The 20,624-nt window shown below is 36.6% G+C and overlaps 1 protein-coding gene across 4 annotated transcripts; it reads left to right on the forward strand.

The window, feature by feature from the left end:
* The first annotated feature begins 1,484 nt into the window (after positions 1-1,484).
* On the forward strand, positions 1,485-17,635 carry LOC132191960 (uncharacterized). Of its 4 annotated transcripts, XM_059607110.1 has the most exons (10): positions 1,619-1,815; positions 2,025-2,241; positions 2,353-2,551; positions 2,883-3,062; positions 4,773-4,853; positions 4,945-5,108; positions 6,685-6,821; positions 15,770-15,885; positions 17,016-17,306; positions 17,400-17,635. In XM_059607110.1, exons 2-9 carry the CDS (start codon positions 2,096-2,098, stop codon positions 17,262-17,264), a joined length of 1,272 nt encoding a protein of 423 aa, XP_059463093.1. In that variant the 5' UTR covers positions 1,619-1,815; positions 2,025-2,095; the 3' UTR covers positions 17,265-17,306; positions 17,400-17,635. The 4 variants fall into 4 exon arrangements, with proteins under 4 accessions (XP_059463094.1, XP_059463095.1, XP_059463093.1 ...); XM_059607111.1 differs by lacking the exon at positions 1,619-1,815 and adding an exon at positions 1,485-1,574 and having other exon boundaries at positions 17,016-17,635; XM_059607112.1 differs by lacking the exon at positions 1,619-1,815 and adding an exon at positions 1,577-1,600 and having other exon boundaries at positions 17,016-17,635.
* The last annotated feature ends 2,989 nt before the right edge of the window (positions 17,636-20,624 follow it).

The following is a 20,624-nucleotide window of genomic DNA, read 5'->3' on the forward strand; positions in this document are numbered from 1 at the left end:
TAACCAAAGCAAAGAGCTTGGAACAAAAACTCCTACAGGAGGTTCTGAGACACTCTCTGGGGTCAAGCACCCGACCAAAGTAGAGTGTTGGGAACAAAAACTCCGACAGGAGGTTTTGAGACACTCTCTGGGGTCAAGCACTCAACCAAAGCAGGGAATATAGAACAAGACTCCTGCAAGAGGTTCTTTGGCAATTCCCTGGGGTCAAGCACAAGACAAAACCAGGAAACTTAGAACAAACTCCTGCAAGAGGTTCTTTGGAAATTCTCTAGGGTCAAGCATCCGACCAAAGCAGAGAGCTCAGAACAAGAACTCCGATAGGAGGTTATGAGGAACTCTCTGGGGTAAGCACTCGGCCAAAAGCACTCTGCCAAGCAATCACAGGTAATTTAAAAATTATTTTTAAGATTGCTAAGGGTGTTTCCATAAACATTAAACTTATGTTATTTTCTAAAATTGCATATGAAAACAAAGGTTGTGCAAACAATCTTTCATGGCAAAGAAATAACTAACAGTTTGATAGAAATTCTTTTCATTAAGAGTCCAAAAACTATTTACGAATAGTCAATGTTTCAAAGATTTTTAACAAAATCTTTAGGAAAGGCCAACTTCAGGAGCTCCAGGGCTTCGGTCGCAAGTACATATAAGATTCCCGATGCCCGACTAGTTGGACAAGTCAACCATGGGAATCAAGGGTAACTGTTGGGGATAAAATCCACTATGGGTCCCACTATCTCTCAACAACTCTTAATTATCTCATAAGGTTCTACCTTATCTCAACTACCTCATATTATCTCCAAACTATTTCAAATAATTTTTTAATCATCTGAAAGAAGAAGATCAAGGAAGCAGTTACACAGAAAAATCCTATAAAAGGGAACTAAAGACATCAGTAAGAGGTATCATCTTTTATATATACAACTGCTAACTTAAACATCGGAGCCCGAAGGTCATAGGTCGCAGATTAGAAACGTCTCGAAGAACGTAAAGATCACACCAAACGGAGACTAATAGATCCAAAAAAATGCCTCAATAGGGTTGTTTCTGCAACTGATTGTGGAAGATGGGTTTACTGTTATTGTTCTTGCTTTGGGTGGTTGAGTTTCGCTTCATTTTAGGTTTTGTAGATTTTTCTCAAATATTTCTCACCCTCGGCCTGATGATTCAACTAAAAGCCAAATAATTTGAGCTTTTCCATCTCCATGTGGTTATCTTTCAAAATCAGATTCTAAGCCTTCTATTTTTGGAACGCAAAATGTACGTCTTATTTCTATCTTTTTCACTTCTCTATGGGAGAAAAATTCTGGTTTTGTTTAATGTGGTGCTTGTTTCACATATGAGTTGTGTTAGAAAAATGACTGTCCAAAAAAAAAAAGAAAAAAATAATTAAAAAAATATTTAAATGATAGGCCTTTTGGGCCTATTAGCCTATGCGGCTATACATATATTGACGTATGTTTTTACCAAAGTATCCTCAAAAGACACTTATACCCCCGATTTCATGCCAAGCGGCTTTTTATCATTGGAAACACCAAACCACCGCGCTACGCCTGTCCGGTACATCGTTTTGTCAGGTTCGGAATTATCCAAACGAATTTTGGTCAGGTTCCATTTTTCCGATACTCGATCAATTTTGAATACTCTTATCATTCATCAAAAACAGTATTTTTTGTTGTGTTTGTGAATTGCTTGTAAATTGTTGAAATTTCAGTGAAACACACTTGTTTGATGAAATGCCTTTGGAGACTCTTGAACTTGTTTTCTGAAACCTACGGAATTTAAGTCTAATGTTGGTCTTTGGAAGTTGGATTTCAGGTATTTCAATCATATGAAATAGTTTTCGTATTGTCATGGGTTTTGAAATTTGGTGGTCCAATCGTTAGTTTTCACAGATGCTTCTTTGCTTTCGTTGATGCTTTGATGCCTGTTCTATGCGCCGATAACATTTATGTTGGAGGGATTGTAATCTTCTAGAGATTTTAGTGATCACCCATAATCATTTATGTCCCTTTCTTTTGTTCTAGTGAGAGAGCTTGAATCAGGAGGGAGTTGAATAGTTTTGTTCAAGACACACGTCATTTGGGGTGTTGATGCAATGCCAGCAGCGAGGGGTTTGTATAAGTCTTCGTGGGGTTGCACATTCTTGCTGCATAAACTTGTTCCTGTAATGCTCTCAAGCATTGGAGCTGATACATTCAAGAGGTTTTCTTCTAGTGATTGCGTGGCCGCAGCTAGTACAAGGTTGAGTATAAACTAAATGTTCTTGTTTCTTTTATTGATGTCAATACTTTTTTTTTTTTTTTCCTTTTTGATAATTTATTCTGAATAGAATAAGCAATATGTTGTTTCCAGTCATGAGGAGATAAGAGAAGCATACTTGTGGAGTAAACAAACAAGGAATGTGTCTCAGGGAAACACTGTTAATGGGGCACTTGCAAGCCGGGGTTGGAATTATCAGGCACTTGGTAATGCTCATGATGCTTGGTGTTTGGTAAATCGTCATTATAGCACCCATTGCAATGATAAGTGTACAGGGGAGTTTTCTAATAAGGTGCGTCAGATCTTACATAAACTTTTTTTGTTAGCTCTACATTTTTGGCTGGAAATTTCATCCCAAGTTACAGAGGGAAGAAGTTGTTGATTCACCAATTCTCTAATTGTAGGATCCTTTTTCTTCTTGTCCTTCCACAATGAATAATATATATTTAGGAAGTTTATCTTGAGTGTGTACCTCTCTCACCCTCAACTCTGTGTTTGATGTTTTCAATAATCATGTACTTATATCTATTTCCATATATCCTTGGTGCATTTACAAATTCCATTCTGGTTGTTTTTCAATGTTATAGAGGTTGTATTTTCTAAAACTGTATATGATACTGCAGTTTCTTAGAAGTATTCCAGGCTATGTGAAGATAGTGGAAGTTGGTCCAAGGGATGGATTGCAAAACGAGAAGCAAATTGTGCCTACTTCTGTGAAGGTCGAGTTGATAAAAATGCTAGTTTCTTCAGGGTTGCCTGTTGTTGAGGCCACGAGTTTTGTTTCACCGAAATGGGTACCACAGGTATTCATGGCTTGGTCATTTTATAGGAGAGAATCTGCCTTGTAGTGAACTTCTTTGCGTTGGTTATATATTTCTCAGTAGCTCCTTGATCTCTCTGTTCACTTTTATACAGATTGATTCTCCTCCTGATTCTAGTACAACTGTTAAGCATTTTTTTAATTTTTTTCCCCTTGTATTCTCTTTTGTTTTTCTTTCTTTCTCATTTAAAAGGAAAAAAAGTGCCTTTTTTTTTTTCTCGTGTTTATTGATATGGCTTGGCATCTTCTGCATTTGGATGTCTTTGAGGTTTATTAAAACCCTGAAGTTCATTTATTGCATGTGCATCGCTTGATCTCGATGCAGGAGACAATTCTGTTAATAACTGTTTTCCTGGCTGTACGTTTCTCGAAGTATGTTTTAGATAAAGTGGCATTGAACAGAATAATATTGATTTATAGGGTAATGCCATAATCGAGTCTAGGAAGAAGAATATTTGATGAGGAATTCTCCAACGCTGAGAACATAAGAAAACTTTGATGACAATTGGGTGTCATCACACATTTTGACAAGCTAGGATGCTTCTAGTTAGGGAGTAGGCTGTGGAGGTAATTATGTTTGAATTGCCAAATTAAAGCAGGTCTATCATGGTATCGAAAGCTGAGTTGCCTAGTCCTTCAATGCTGATACTTCATCAAAACAGGGGGCTTTGTTATATGATGCAAGGCTTGCCCAGTTTCATAAGCTTAAAAGAATTTCAGTAAACCGTGTGGAAATGGAATGCAAGAGAGGACACATCCTGAATAATGTAGGGTAGTCAAATTTGGAAATAGAAAAAATAGGTTGACTAAGATAATCTTGTTGCGTGGCCTTGGGACTTACTGTAACACCTCCTTATTGGGATCGTGGTTGTAACACTCCAATAAGTTAGTCTTACATTGGGTGGGTGGATTATAAAGGTACTTATGGATGTTAAGTTCCCATTGCTTCCTTATTTGGTGAAACTGAGTTTTATAAGAGATTTTAGGGAGTTCCAATTGTAACTTAACTAGTTCTTTTGGATTGATAAAATTGATGTGGCTAGCATTTTCCTTGATTCGTTACAGTGGTGGTGCTAAGGGAGGTTCCAATAAGATATGAGGGCTGCTAAAAGATATGCATTGAAGTTGCTTGCTACAGTGTAGGATGAACAAGCCTTGCTTAAGTAGGGTTATTTAAGAAATATAGGGATGATGCAATATAATCTCTCTCTCTCTCTCTCTCAACCAGTATTTTTTTTTTTCAATCTTTTCTACTTCTTTGCTTCATGGTACTACAATCACTTCTTTTATCTTGGTAATATAATCATTGCCTTAAAAATTTGGGTGGCCGAGTTCAGATGTCTTCAAGTGTTTGGCACATCAATTATATAAAAAGATATCTTCAAAATAATAGTGTAGTTGTTCTTTTCTTCTAGATTAAAAGTCCTTTTGTTATTTTTTCTTCTAATCTTTGTTTCACTATGATGGTATCTATTTTGTGTTATCTCCTTTCAAATTAGAAGTTTATATATATTTTTTCTTTACAGCATCTTCAAATTACAAGTCTTCATTGAATGTATGGTTCTGGCATACGTGTAGGTTTGTCATATGGATTTGCGAATTCATTTGTATCTTTCCTTTCTATCTTTGGAGGGGCTACCCTCCTATAGAAACTAAATGCAGCCCTTTGGAACTATTTTTGTGTTTGGCTTAGCTAGCAGATGCCAAGGATGTGATGGAAGCAATTCGTCATGTTGAGAGTGCTAGATTTCCTGTCTTAACTCCTAATCTCAAAGTAAGCATTCTTTAGTGGAGAACATACAATTATATATTAATCTAGAATCTGTGTGGAGGGAATTTTTCATTGTTGTATTGCTTTCTTCTAGGGTTTTGAAGCAGCTGTTGCTGCTGGAGCCAAGGAAGTGGCCATCTTTGCCTCGGCATCTGAGTCTTTTTCAAAATCAAATATTAACTGCACTATAGAAGATAGTCTCATTCGTTACCGCGATGTTGTTCTTGCTGCTAGCAAACTCTCGATTCCTGTTCGTGGGTAAATTTTCCGACTCTTGTTGTAATTTGTTTTTATTATACACGTGTGTGTGTGTGTGTGTGTGTTGCAACATATGGCAATTGGATTCCCTAGATCTTCTAGTGTTTGAGTATTGGGTCATGAAGAAATAAAAGCTTGGAAATAAGTAGATATTCTTATAACCCACCAAGATTTTCTTTACTCCTATTGTTGGCCTACTTGAAGAAGAAATTCTAACCCTCAAGTAGCGCCTCTCATAACTGACACATATGTTGAAGAGGTTAGATTTCCATTAGATTATTTTAAGTTATTGGAATTTTATGGATGATATGGTTTGTTTTGGTTGATCAGATGGTTAGTTGTAGCCTGAAGATTTTTTGTGACCGAGTTTGGTGAATTTTGTTAGTTCAAATGGTTTTTTTTTGTTTTTTTAGTCCGCCCAAGTATTCTTTTAAAAGATCTTTTTTACCTTTTATGCACAATTACATATATATATTCTTTTTGGTTCTTTATACCTATAACTCAACTAAGAAGTGGCTCACCATTTTATTGCTTTGGACTTTAGAAATATAACTAATACAAGCTGGCTTAGAGGCCCTAACAAAGTTTCTCGCTAGAAGATTATATTGCTTCCTTGATTGCATAGGAAGTTATTTTTGGAAGTTGGCCTAGGCAGTGGGCACATAGTGGAGAGGATCATCTTTAGGCTTGGGGTATACTATTAAATATGCTCATTCACTAAAAAATTCATATTTTTATAATATCTAAGTAACATAGAAGATCAACTCATTGACAGTGGTAGTTGGTTGATGTTTGTATCCTTAGCCCAGATTCATGTCTAGGTGTAGGATCACTGGGCCATAAATTGAAGTAAAGACACTAGGCAACATTGCCTTCTGAACTTAACTTGAACATGCCAAAGAGAAGTGACCAGCCAAAACTTAATGCTTTTAGGACATTTTTTCCTAATCCTAATATCTTCCTATCCAATTCACCTACCCAAGGAAGAGAAAAACATTTGTGTCTGAGGTCCCAGTCAATCCTGGTTATCTTGTGATTGCATTTAACATGATCAGAATAGCTTTCATGGTTTATGCTTTGCCACCCTTCACTTTTGAACAATCACATAAAGATAAGTTTGGCATAGCAGTGAGCTGAAAATAATTACAACTGGAAGTGAAAACTTTTAGATGACTGCATGATTGACATACATGTAACTGATGAAGGCAACCATCATTTCATCATCATTTTTGAGTTATTGCTGGGGTTGACTTAGACGTGAGCGTGACTATCTGTCTGAGTTTGTATTTACTACTTTCAAAATGTCAGTAGATGTTCTGTTAGATAAGACTTTTTTTTGTTTGTTTTTTAGAACCATGATTTCAGTAATTTTTTCAGTTTGGGGACCAAGTAAAGCTTGCATTGTCTGGGGTCTAATATTTAATTTTGAAATCTCTTTTGATGAGAGAAGTATATGATGCCTGGTTTTCATTACAATTCCTTTTTTTAAAAAAAAAAAAAATTTAAATAAAAATTAATGTCAAAACCAGTTTTTGGTTGATAATGTGACTAATGTAATACTTTCTTATCTTGTTAGATATATATCATGTGTTGTGGGATGTCCTGTGGAAGGAGCGGTACCTCCAACTAAAGTAGCATATGTGGCTAGAGAGCTTTATGATATGGGTTGCTCTGAAATTTCCCTGGGTGATACAATTGGTGTTGGTACCCTTGGTAACCTCTAAAACTGCCTTCTATTTAATCATTTTATGTTTGTGTTGTATTGCCATATTAGGTTCTGGTTTTAAAACTTGCATATCTGTGGGGGTGGCAAAATGGGTACCTGACACGACCCAATTACGACCCGCTGGTACCCATTACACGATTAGCTTATACACAGACACGACCCGTTTAGCTAAACGGGTAATCGGGTCTGACACAATTATGACACGAAAATAGCCGGGTAACCCGACACGACCCGTTTTACCCGTTTAAAATAACTAGGTCTAATCGGGTAGACACGACCCGTTAAAACCCTAAACTATAAAATTTTTTTTTAAAAAAAATTGTAATAATAATACATCAATACAGTCAATGCAAAAAATTGAGTTCCAAGATATTAAAGGCTTTAATAAAGAATAAGAAAAAAAAAAAAAGAAAGTGACCGTAATTGTACTCCAAAAGAAATTACTAAACTCATGATTTCACCTAAACTTAAAACAAGCAAGCATATTGATTAAGTTCATTTATTAAAATAATTTTTAGTATAAGGAAATTTAATTTTGCTCAAATTACATTCCACTAAAAAAGAATTATGTATATTTCAACATAAAATATGATATTTGTATATTTGAGCATATGGGAAAGTGGGCATGTATGAAAAGATGAGCTCCGTTATGGATTATATGAAGAAATGGTCTTTCTCTCCAACAATTGTTACTTTAATACAGTGATTGAGGTGTTTGGAACGGCTGGAAATATTGAGAAGATGGATGAATACTTCAAGAAAATGAAGCATCAAGGAATGAAGTATTAAAAAAAAAAAAAAAAGGGGTCTAGCGGGTCGACCTGCCAGACCTGGATCCGCTAGTCCTGAAATTACCGGGTCTTAATCGGGTAGACCCGATTATGACCCGAACCCGATAAGCCTAAACCCAATACCTATTTGTTCGTGTCATGTCAAAATTGCCGGCCCTAATCTCATATGCTCGTTTTTGTTTTCTTAAATGGATTCAGATATGGTTGTTGGGTGCAAATAAATGGATCTGACTGCAAGGTCTTACTTTATAACAATTTGGTTGATGAAGATCTAAGGGAAGAGAAAGAGCATGGGGGTTTGGGCTGGCAGGTGAGAAATTTCTGAAGTTGATCTGAAAATCATTAGGGTGAAGGGAGATCTAAGAACGTTAAGACCAAGAACTTTGAGAACATGATCACCAACTTGAATTGCATACAACTTTAGCCCCTATCTTACTTGAAAGGTTTAGTTAGAGACCAAAGAATCGAAAATCGAGTGATTCCTATGAGGGAGGGAGGGAGGGATGGAGGTAGAGCAAATAATGAAAACATTAAAAGCTTGAGAATGTGATCATGGATTGAATTGAGACCTTTTTTCACCTCTCATGCTTGGAGGAATTGATTGGAGATAGAACTTGGGGGCCATTAGGTTGGAGGGAAGTCATCAAAATTCAATGTTCTCTAATGAGAATTGTTAGAGGGAGACAGAGAATGCTATGCCATGTTGTACTCTTTTAGAAGAACCACTTGGTGAGGTGTCCCTGTACAGCTGTCCCCACCAGCTGTTCCTTTCCAGAATATTATGTCCTATTGTAAATGTATGCTTCTCCTATATACGTAGAAAGAATTGAACAAGGGCTGAAATAGAAAACAACTCTTCATTTCATAGATTCTCTTCTAATTTCATTAACTAGATGTCAGAGCTTGGATCTTCAAAAAAAAAGAAGGTATCAAAGCTTGGGATTTGAATTATTCCCTTGCCTCTAGTTCTTCTCATTTCTGTATTCCTCTTTTTTTTTTTTTTTTTTTTTTGGCATTTAAATGATGTTGGGAGGTGTATGAAGACGCCGTAGAGAATTGTCACCTTCATCACCAGCGTCGCCATTGAAGTCTAGTTGTCGAACAGCAGGACCATGTCCTTGGCTGTTGGTTTGTTGCTTCCTGATGAAAACAAACTACCTAGGGTGTTGTGCATTGCTGGTTGGTATTGTCTGTGGAGGTTAATGACAGTTTCTGATTGGTTGTTGTAACGACCCAGGGAAAAGTGCTAGCCACATCTGCGCTATTACTCCATAAGGACTAGTCAATTTAGAGCTTCCCTAGAATTCATTATAAAGCTCAGTTTCACTTAGTAACTAGGCAATGTGGGACTTAGCACTCATGACTATCTTTATATACCACCCACTCTATGTGGGCTTCACCCAGGAAAAAGCGCTAGTCACATCTGCACTATTACTCCAAAATGACTAATCAATTTGGAACTTCCCTAGAATTTAGTATCAAGCCTAATTTCACCTACTGACTAGGCATTGTGGGACTTAGCACCCATGACTATCTTTATATATCACCCACTCTATGTGGGCTTCTTCTCATCTTCCTAATATGGGACCAGGGTATTACAGTTGTGACATTTTCCAAAACTGTAACACAGTTGGCCTAATGAGAGTGTTTGTGTTTTTGGGTGGCTTTCGATCATTGCTGAGCCATGTCCATGTTGGTGTTGTGGTCGTTAGAGGTTTCTAAGAGTCACTGGCGTCATCGCTTACCAGAGTTGACAGGGAAGACCCCTGTTTGGCTCTCAGTTGGTTGCTGTTCGCTATCTTGGATAAGGATAGCTAGGAGTGGTGTTTGGCTGTTGTTTGGGCTTGGTTGGTTTGGGCCCAACCTCTTTGATTGTTGGGCTTAATGGTGGATTGGTTTGGGTCCATTAGTTTGGTGACTTCCCGTGGGCCTTTTATTAAAACAAATTCGGTAGGGCTTCTTTGTATTGGGCTCTTCATCGTTTGGTTTGGGTTGTGGATTGTTTTGGGCCGGCTTCATTTACTTGGGCCATGTTCTAAAAAAAAGAGGGGCCTACATTCTATCCAGCCCAACCTGTTTCCAATTGGGTCGCTCATTCAACTCGACACCTTCTCGGCTCAAATAGTATCCAAATCATTTTCTCTTGGGTCAACCCAGTTTGTTGGTTTTCCACCAGTTCACTTTGTTTCTTGGCTGGTTCATTGGTGTTTAGGCTAGTTTAGTGAATTTTTGAGCTGGTTAAATTAATTTTTTGGTCTGTTCACATTTGAAAAACGAGTTTTGACCCCAAAGCACTCACTTAGAAGGGGTGAATAGGTGATGTGCAATAGTAAATAAAAAATAAAAAATTCTGCAACATCAAATATCAAACCACCACAATATTAATAGGCAATCGCACATCAACACAATAATTTTTGTTGAGGTGGTGAAACCTTTTGAAGAACCTTTTAAAGGTAAAACACTACTGGGTAGCCAAACCTAGGAAATTGGTTTCACTATATAAGAATGAGAAGTTTACAATAAGATCGTACTCACAAAACATTTGTAAATGATATTGTATTGAAACTCACTTGCCTGCGACGGCAATAGTTCTCCTAGATTCTCTAGACAATTCTTCTATCTGATCTCCTTAACTAGAACTTTGATTAGACTTTAGGTTGTTGATGGTGAAGGATGTGGTTTGAACAAAATACTCCAAGATATTGAACAATTGAACAATGGAAGCTCTCAAAACAATGATATCTCTTGGCTCACTATAAAGAGGCTAAGCACTCAATAACCAATGGCTCTAGCAAAGAATACTTGTGCTTAGATGTTCTTATGAAGATCAAGGATGAAAAACCTTAAAAAAACAGCACTTTAAAACCTTCGAACTCATGCAGATCATGTAGCGGCATCGAGATGCATAACTGATCCCGTCAAGATGCCTCTAGGGTTTCTTGTGTATCAGCAATATATTATCAAAAGCGTCAGGACGGGTTGTTGTTGACTTTGCTGACAGAGCTCTCTAGAAGTCAGGACGTCTTGCTGATGACACATTCTATAAGACTTCTTGTAACCAGCCATGTCAAGACGACTTACTAATGCCCTTGTTGATAGTGCTCTCAGTGGCTCTTCTAAACCAATCTTGTCAGGACGGTTAGCTTTACACCAGTTGCTGACAAGGCTCTTTGGAGTGCTTTTGGAACAATCATGTCAGGATGTTTGTTGATGCAGTTGCTGATGCTAGTGTAAGTTTGCACTTAATAAATTCCATATGAAAACCCCAAAACACCTAAGTGTAGACAAGGGTTACAAACCTCGTTTTGATCACCAAATACGCAAACACTAAAACTTGACAACATTGTTTCTCGACCGGTTCAGTGGTGTTTAGGCAGGTTAAGTGCATTTTCCTACCTACTTGGTTGCTAGATTTGAGCTCATTTCCTCCATGTCTACTTTAAATTCTCTTATTACTACTATTAAATTTAATGGCAAGAACTGCATTTATCGGGCTTGATTAGTAGAGATATTCTTTAGAGGAAAGGGATTATTTGATCACCTCTTATTTGACAAGCCAACCACTACTGCAAGTGATACAACTAGCTCAAATGGCTCGACTACGTCTAATACTCAACTGTCTGAGCAAGTATTTGTGACTAGGAGGATAGTTTGATTATGTTTTATGTAATTTCTAGCATAGAACCCAACATTGGGGTCACTTTGATGCACCTTCGATCAGCGAAGGCTATTGGGAGTGTTTACAACTCATCTATTATGGATCAGAAAATGTCACTCCCTTGTATGACCTATGCGAGCAATATTTTGGTCTTGAGCAAGGAAATCAGAGTTTGACAGAATATTATTATCAGATAATGGGTGTACTTGAGGAAAGGAACATGTATCAACCACTGACGACTGGTATCACTCATATGGAGAAGCAGTGCCAGGATATGAGCTGCTTCGTGCATAGATCTTGTGTAGCTCTGTTCTTCCCTTTCTCCATGAGGTTTATTCTCGACTCCAATACTCTACTCTTTTTGATATGGAAACCAGTCCTAGTGAGCGCTTTGCATTTGTTGCCTCTCGTGGTGGTTCTGGTGGATCACGAGTACGCCATAGTAGTCGAGGTTGGCATAGTGCCCATGGTGGCCATTATTCAAGGGGAGGTGGACGCTCTGGAAACCGGGAACCTATGAAATGCATTCATTGCGGCTGCAACAATCATTTGGTGGATTATTGTTGAGACCTCCATGGCAATGCCTCTGGATCTGCCAATTAGACCTTCTCCCGGGATGATTCCACCCCGTCATGAGGACCATCAATTGCAGCTTAGGAGACAGAGATGATCTCCATACCAAAGGATGAGTATACTCAGCTCCTACCCATCATAAACGAACAACTTCCTCCTCCACAGTCACTATAGCCCAGTTAGGTACTGCATCCTATTGTCTTTTATCCTCTACTTCCGATCTATGGGTCATCGATTGGTGTGACTAAACATATGACTGGTATATCTCTCATCTATCTGATTATCATACTGTTACATCACCTCAGAGTATTACTTTAGCCAAAGTATAGTGCTTTGGAACCACTCATCAAAGTCCTGTTCTTGAGTTGTTATCTGTTTTACATATTTCTGCTTTTCCTTTCAATTTGTTGTCATTCTATAAAATCTCTAGATGAAGAGGATGACTGGTATGGTGCATGAAGTTCGAGGTCTCGATGATCTAGATTTTGCTCCAATCTCTCCTCCACGAGCTCTTCAGTCTTCATTCTCTCCTTTCCATGGCATTGTTGGCTCGGTCACCTGTCTCTGTATACTTTGAAGCATCAAGTCAGGAGTTTTGGTTATCTATCTTCTTTGTCTTGTGAAGCATGTCAGTTCAATAAACATTTTCGTGTGTCTTTTTCGTCTAGCTTCGTTGGTTGGGTTTCTAACTGATTTGAGTTAGTACACTCCGATGTATGGGGTCCTCTTAGTGTTGCGTCTAATAAATTCCAGTGCTTATGTACCTTGTTGATGACTACTCCTAGATGACTTGAATATTTTTAACAAAAACTCCTTTTTTTGAGTTAGTAAATTTTTCAGATTTTCCACAAAGCAATCAAAACTCAATTTGGCCAGAAAATTCAATGTTGCGATTTGACAATGCTAAAGAATGTCTCTCAATCCTTGACTTATTTATCTATTGAAGACATTGTACACCATACTACTTGTCCTCACACCACAATAAAATGGTGTTAGTGAGTGCAAAAATTGACGCCTCCTTGATGTTGCTCAAGCCCTCTTGTTTCATTTGCAAGTACCCAAGCATTTTTGGAGTGATGCAATTCTGGTTGCATGGTACCTCATCAACCAGATGGCTTCCACTGTTCGTGATGGAGCATCTCCTCGCGCCATCTTATTTCCTTCTTCTCCGGTCTTCCCTTTACCTTCTAGAGTTTGTGGGCGTGTTAGTTATGTTCATAATCCTGGATCAGGTTTTGTCAAATTTTATCCTTGCTCCATTAAATGTGTCTTTCTTGGTTATTCACAGACTTAGAAGCGATATCGATGCTACTCTCCAGTCTTGCAGCACTACTTGACAAGTTATGATGTTACTTTTGATGAGTCTCATTCATATTTCTCTGGAGCTTGTTCTCCTGGGGCATATCAATTCGAGTCTCCTGCATCTTCTATCCCTTTTCTGACTTTGAGTTTCTTACCTTCTCCTGAGCTGCTGCCTCTGAAGGCCCCAGATTCGTTACAAGTATATACTAGATGTCCAGGACTAACAGCTCCCCACCCCCATCATCCACACGGTCTGCCGATCCTCAATCATCTCCTGGCTCAGATTAGTTTACCATTGCTTTCCAGAAAGGAAGGCCATTAGAGTTAAATGTTTTCTTATCACGAGACAAATGTTATCTAGGGAGTGGTTTTGCATTATCAAGCAGAGCCATCTATGAATTCCATTATGTCAACCAGTCAAATGCAGAAACTTTGTAGTGCAGCAACCTTAAATTTTTCTGCCAGACCTCGTATATTACAATGCACTGAATTTAGAATTAATACGTTGTGGCTACTGCATTATGAAGTAAACTTAGGAAGCAAATAACTCACAAGTAGCTTGCAAGTAATGTACAAGCTAGTGCTTCTACATCAAGTATTCTTTCTGGCAGCTGCTACACAATGTGAAAGATGTTCTATTATGTGGTGTGACCTGGGAACTTGTGAGCTACTTCAACCTAGAACCTTGAGAGTACTTCCTTTGGTAGCAATCTCTACCATAGAAGGTTGTGACTGCTACTCTATGTTATGCACATAGGTACCATAATTTGTTTCCCAAGGGGACAAACCTGCTCTCAAATCATGTTCTCGTGATTTTAAAGTGCTTATGTGGTAAATCTTACAATGTGAACTCATCGTGTTAAATCGCTAATTATCTCAAAAGCTTAAAGTTGATAGGAAAAAATGAATTTTAATTTAATTAATATTCCAAAACTCTCCTTCATATATGGGCCTAGACTCTTCCTTATCAATAAGACTTAACATGTGGAATATTTAAATAGAAGGGTATTATGTAGAATCAATGTTTGAATTTAGGACCTCTACTTTGATGCAATGTTAAATTATCTGTTATTCCAAAAGTTTAAGTTGATTTAGGAAATCATAAATTTTATTATTTAATTAATATTTTAATATATCACACACTCAATTGTTGATGAGAATTTTAATTGATTAAGAGCACTCGAATATTGTGGGGAAGCATGAATCCAATCTTGACCATCTTACAGTTGGGCACATGATATTCTTGAACAAAATATTGTTAAGGGTGGCCTCGAACTCAGGTTTGTGAAATTGAGTAGCATGGTGCACAACCAATGCGCTGGAGTAAAATTTAATTTTTCTTGCTAGCTTGCATTTCTTTATTGCTCTCAAGCTACTAGACCAGTATATATATCGAAGTTATAATATTTTTAATATGTAAATATTTTTTTAAAGATATATATTTTTTGATAAGTTATATATATATATATTAAAAAATATATATCAAATTGTATATTTTATAGAAATATATGCCGCCCTGGAGAGTGTCTGCTCTCACTATAGTTTGGAAATTGATGCTCTCAACTGTGTATTGCTTTGAGCACCATGCTTTTAGTTTTACTTTCACTTACATTTTCTCTATTCTTTCATTCTTCAAAATCTCCTCCTTTTGTTTCTTGTCAAAATTCTGAGCATTTCTGCGTCATCATCTCTTCAATCTGAACCCTGACCAGATCTGTCTCCCCTCTTATTTTTAATTTCTCTTCTCTAATACTTTCCTACCCAATTCTCACCACCTTTCCTGCAAAACAACCCCTTAATCATTAAGTTTCAAGGCTGTCCTCCATCAACGGGATTTGATCTTAGGCCTCTGATACTAATAGACTTCACCAGCTAAACTAGCTGCCACGTTTATATTTTGAGAATATGGGGGGAAGAAAAAACACAGTCCTTCTGGAAAAGCGTTTTTGATGGTTTGGTACTGGAACATAGATATTGTGAAGGGAATTGCAACTAGGTGGTGTGGATTGCAACAGCGGCCTGGCAAAGTATTAAGTCTGTGTGGATGTGGTCTTCAGACAGCTGTTTGCAAGACCTAGCTCTGTTTAATTTGGAAACTTTTTTTTTAAAAAAAAAAAACAACAAGACAATTGGGATGATGGATGATGCTGAGTTACTCCTTTTCAACTTGGAAACCTATTGAAAAGATTGTTTCAGGTAGAAAGACTGTCAAAAGGAAAAAAAAAAAAGAAGTTATTCTTCTATGGGCACTGAGTAATGTGGCTTCCTATTTCTAGAAGAAACTTGTAGTATAGATGCTGTCTTTTCTGGAAAAGTATGATGAACTGTTTCCCATTGCTAAATTAGGATCTGGGAATTGAGACCCAAAAGTGCTCTTCATGGATCACTCACATTCTTTGCAAAATACTGTCACCTATATTTACAGCATATGAAGGTCATCCATGTCAACTTAATTTATAAGAAGAGAAAATAGAGGTTGTCTTGATATCACAACTCTCCTTCATGTTTGAGTTAAAGTTGACTTGCATCTCATGAAATTATGTAATCTTATTATTTCATAGAGACTTGACGTTTTTGTGGTGATACCTTTAAATAACATTTATCTTTCTAGGTACTGTCATTCCAATGCTTGAAGCTGTTATGGGTGTTGTCTGTGTTGATAAGCTTGCTGTCCACTTTCATGACACTTATGGCCAAGCTCTGTCAAATATTCTGGCATCACTCCAGGTAAGCAATTTTTTTCATCATAATTCTTCATGGAAAAAGAAAAAAAAAAAACTTGTATGTGAATGCTCATCATATTCTGGTGTTATGACTGTCCCTTGAAACGATTAGATTAAGCTCATTGTTATCCCTCAAAAACTGATTGTGGGACATAACTGTTGGTTTGCTACAAAGGCCTTAGACACAAACCCTTCCATTTAAGGTGCCTTGGTGTTTTATGTTTTTAATATTTGTTTTTACTGAGAAACCGAATTTCCTTCATGCACTTACTTGGAAGTGGTATCATTTACAATGCTGTGGTCATAAGAGTCAGTTGCAATATGCAGAATATCCTTTTTGTTAACATAACAATCAGATACATTTAGTAAAATGAGTAAGTTTCTTGTGGTATGTCAGAAGATGACCTTATCTCCTTGGTGTTTGCATGATTTGGATAATAGCATGCCATAGTCAGCATTCTTGGTTATCTGGTCACCTGTTTTGTTTCCTTTCTTTCTTTCTCCCTTCTCTCTCTCTCTATATATATACACGTGTGTGTGCGTGTTGTTACTTGTAACCTCAGGAGGTGATTTCTACTAATTGGGTGGTGCTTTCTCTTGTACACAACCCTTACTTTGGCTTTGCTGCTTTTGCACTGAAAACTTTTTGAATTATCTAGAAGAGAGAAAACAACATAACATTGAGGAGGTCCACAAACATAATGATGCATTGTGTTGGAGGAAACGTAGAGTTACCAAAGCCATTGCATCTTAATGATGAATTTCCAAACAAACTAGAAAGGACAAAAATTTCTTCCAACTTATTTAAAATAATGACAAGTGTCTATAAACATTTAAAACGCACATTAAATTCTTAAGGTCATTAATAGCAGTTTATCAATTTAGACTAACGTTTTAAATGTTTATAAAGAGTTGGCACTATTTTAAATAGGTTGGAAGATATTTCCTCCAAAATTGGTTTGGAGGAAAATTATGTCCAACTGTATTAGGACAAAGACATTCAGCCAAGCCGATATACCAACGCAGAAACCGTTTTTGCTAGAACAATGATGCTTGATCACTTGTGCGGCATGGTTGAAGCTATTCTCAAAAGATTTTGAAACTCACTTGTAATTTTATTAATCCCTTTTGCAGATGGGGATCAGCACAGCAGATTCATCGGTTTCTGGTCTTGGGGGTTGCCCTTATGCCGTGGGTGCGTCTGGAAATGTTGCAACTGAGGATGTTGTTTACATGCTAAATGGATTGGGTGTGAGGACGAATGTGGATCTTGGGAAGCTGATGTTGGCTGGGGATTTTATCTCAAAGAATCTGGGACGCCCATCTGGTTCAAAGACCGCGGTTGCATTGAGTAAACTCACAGCTCATGCCTCCAAGCTATGAGCTACTTGCTCTACATCATCTTACACTTACATCTCTCATTTTGTGAGCAAGAAATGCTATTTTTTTCATTTCTCATTCATCTTCATCTATATATATATATATATATATATTTTAAATTCGCCGTTAAATTTGTAGGATCAAATGGTGAATTTAAAAAAGAGATGGAGGAATAACATGTCTCTTTGTAAGCTACTTTTCTCTCTGCACATGCATCCTACTGTGGGGATGTTAATAAGCTCATTGTATGGGCACTTTGGTTCCCTGGTGCACACTTGTAATAACTTCAAACGAGAAAAACAAAAAGAAAGAAAAGTAAAAAGAAGCCAAATCGGAGGAAGTGCATATTCAAGCTTAAGCTACTCTTGACACCATCTCACATAGTCTGATGTGACGTGTTTTAAATAGATTTTCATATTAACTGCTAAAAAGTCAACTGGTGTGATAAATGAGTGTAAATAGTAGCATTACTTTTTAAGTTTTGTTTCGAGAGTAATGCTAGATACTATCCTATTAACTTATTTAGCATAAGATGACCTTGAATATGAAATTATGGACCTGATTTTGAAAAAAAACTGCCAAATGCCATAAAAAGAGAGAAATGTATGATCCAATTCACTTAACCATTTGGGATTGAGACCTGCTATTCTTTTATCTTTCATTTATCTCTCTTCTATTTTTTACTTTTCTTTCAAATCTATCATTGGATATGTATAGATCTGATGGCGAATTTGAAAAATGGATGTAGATAAATGGAAGATATTGATCTTACGGCTTCAATGGTGAATTTGAAAAAAGTATGGATGAAAATGAATGAGAGACGGAAAATATATATATATATATATAGCATTTCTAACCGAGGCAATCATAAAATATTGACATCCGAATTTCATATGCGGGCACTCTTTGTAAGGAATTCAGTATCTTGTTTAATTGTTGGTATAGTCTGCTACAATCTTTCATATAAAGGACACATATATTAGCCACAAAAAAAATAAAATAAAATAAATGTATTTGAATGATTGGCGGGTTGTGGGAGAGAGGTTGCTGATGATGCCTCTGGATTGAATTAGGATCCTTTCCTGTTTAAATGAATTAAAGAATATTCGGTCATTTATATGGACGGAGCCAAAAATTTTAATAGGTAGGGGTCAAAATATACTTATAACAGAGTTTTTAGTCTCAACTTATCTATCAAAAAGAGCGGCGATTTTTTTTTTTTTTTTTTTAACAAAAAAGGAAATGGTCAAGTAATTTATTGACGAAATCAGAAGAGTTGGAGCTTGGAGCAGTAATGAAATAATAATTATTTTCTCATGAAAGGTTTAAACATTTTTTTTTTTTACTCATGGATCAAACATGTTTAATCTTGCAAAAGTTTTCACTGAGCATTTACATTGGCCTCAACAAATTTGCTTTTTGGCTATTTTAACTAGAAATGTAACAAAAAATGCTACACATCTGGCTCAATAAAATGACTAAGGATTTATTGAGTTGCTACAGTGCTCAGCAAATTCGCTAAGCAGTAAGCACTGTAGCTTAACAAATCCTTATTTGTATTAATAATAAAAGAAATCTTGCGCTCTCTCTCTTCCTCTGAAATAGGAAAAGTAGATAAAGAAATAATATTTTAAACAGAAAAGTAAAAGTGAATATCTAAAATGTTAAGCCGGATGTAAGTGATTTCAAAAAGTGGATAGCTAAAATAGAAATATGTGTTTTTTAAATAAATTTTAGCTAAATATTTGTTGAGCCGAGTGTGAGTATCTTATCCTACTACCTAGAAGGCACAATCCAACATGGACCACGTTTCTTCAGCCCAGTTTGCTAAACGATTTTAGTTCAATATTATTCATCTCACTTTTTTCCAACATTTTTTTACTTTTTACATTACATGAATCACTTTTTATTACTATTCAAATAAAAAAATCACTACAAAATATAATTTTTTTTTTTCATTTTTCTATACCAAACATTCTTACTTTTTCACTTTCTTTTTTTTAAAAAAAAAAATTTATTTATTTTTTTTTTTTATATCAATCAATTTTTGCTACAATATTGAACCAAAACCTTTTGGATCAGGATCGCCTTCCATTGGAGGGATAATTGGAGTTTCTCCAATTGTAAATCTTGGCCATTCACTCTCATCCAATGGCCTACAAACTGACACGTGTCCCATTAAAATTAAAATAATAAAATATTATTTAACTTTTAAAAAGAAAATTAAAATTAAAATAATAAAAAATTAAAACCAATTAATAAAAAGTTAAAATCAAATAATAAAAAACTTGGGGTGCCCGGTCACCCAATAGGTCAATCTAGGGGTGGCTTCGACCACCCCCAAACTGGCCGGTCTAGGGTGGTCGAAGCCACCCCATGGCCCTTAGAGCATTCCCAACAGCTTCCTCGTCATTTTCCCTATATTTAAGGATCCAAACTACTTTTTGCTTCCCTATATCAAAATACACCCCAATAGCTTCCCTTAACCATTCCCTATATCATTAAAATATTATTACTTTTTATTTTATTTTATTCTTTTAATTTATTAGACGAACTTTCTCTCGCTCCCTCATATTTCTTCCTGAGAATGAAACCCATTTGAAATCCATCATCTTCTTCCATAGAGTCCACAAAATAGTAGTAATATTTGATGTTTTGGTTTCAGTTTCTTAAATTTTTGTCTGGCATGACGAAGAAGAACGGAGAGTGGGTGTCGTCCGGCATGACGAAGAAGAACAAATATGCGTTGTTCTGGGTTTTTGAAGGCATATGCGTTGTTCTCTTAAATCTACTGGGTTTCTATTTCTATGGATGATTTTGGTTTCTTGAGGGCAAAAGTCTATGGTTGATTTTGGTTTCTTGAGGGTTGATCCAAAATTTGTGGTTGATTTTGGTTTCTTAAGGGCAAAAAACAACTGGGTTTCTAGATTAAGAAGAAGAAGAACGGAGATCAGAAGTAACGGAGATCAAAAATAGCGTCTGCGATTTCTTCTCCGATTTGCAGTTCACAAAATAGCAGTAATATTTGATGTTTTGGGAGTGACGTTGGTTGAACTAATATTTGATGTTTTGGGAGTGACGTTGGTTGAACTCCATTGCATTTGCAGGTGCTTGAACAAAGAAGAAGAGGAAGCTTTGAGAGGCGTGAGAGGAGAGAGAGTATTTTCTTATTTGTGATTATAATAATAGCAAGGAACGCTACAGTGGAACCCAAAACATTGGGTTCTACTGTAGCATCTGATGGTTTAAGGAAGCATATAGGGAGTCTGCTGTGGGTGGTTTTTTGCGATTTTTTGGACATTTTTCCTAAACTTAGGGAACAGACCTCCTTATAGGGAGTCTGCTGAAAATACTCTTAAGGGT

The sequence above is a fragment of the Corylus avellana genome, chromosome ca9 (genome assembly GCF_901000735.1).
Source record: "Corylus avellana chromosome ca9, CavTom2PMs-1.0".
NCBI lineage: Eukaryota > Viridiplantae > Streptophyta > Magnoliopsida > Fagales > Betulaceae > Corylus > Corylus avellana.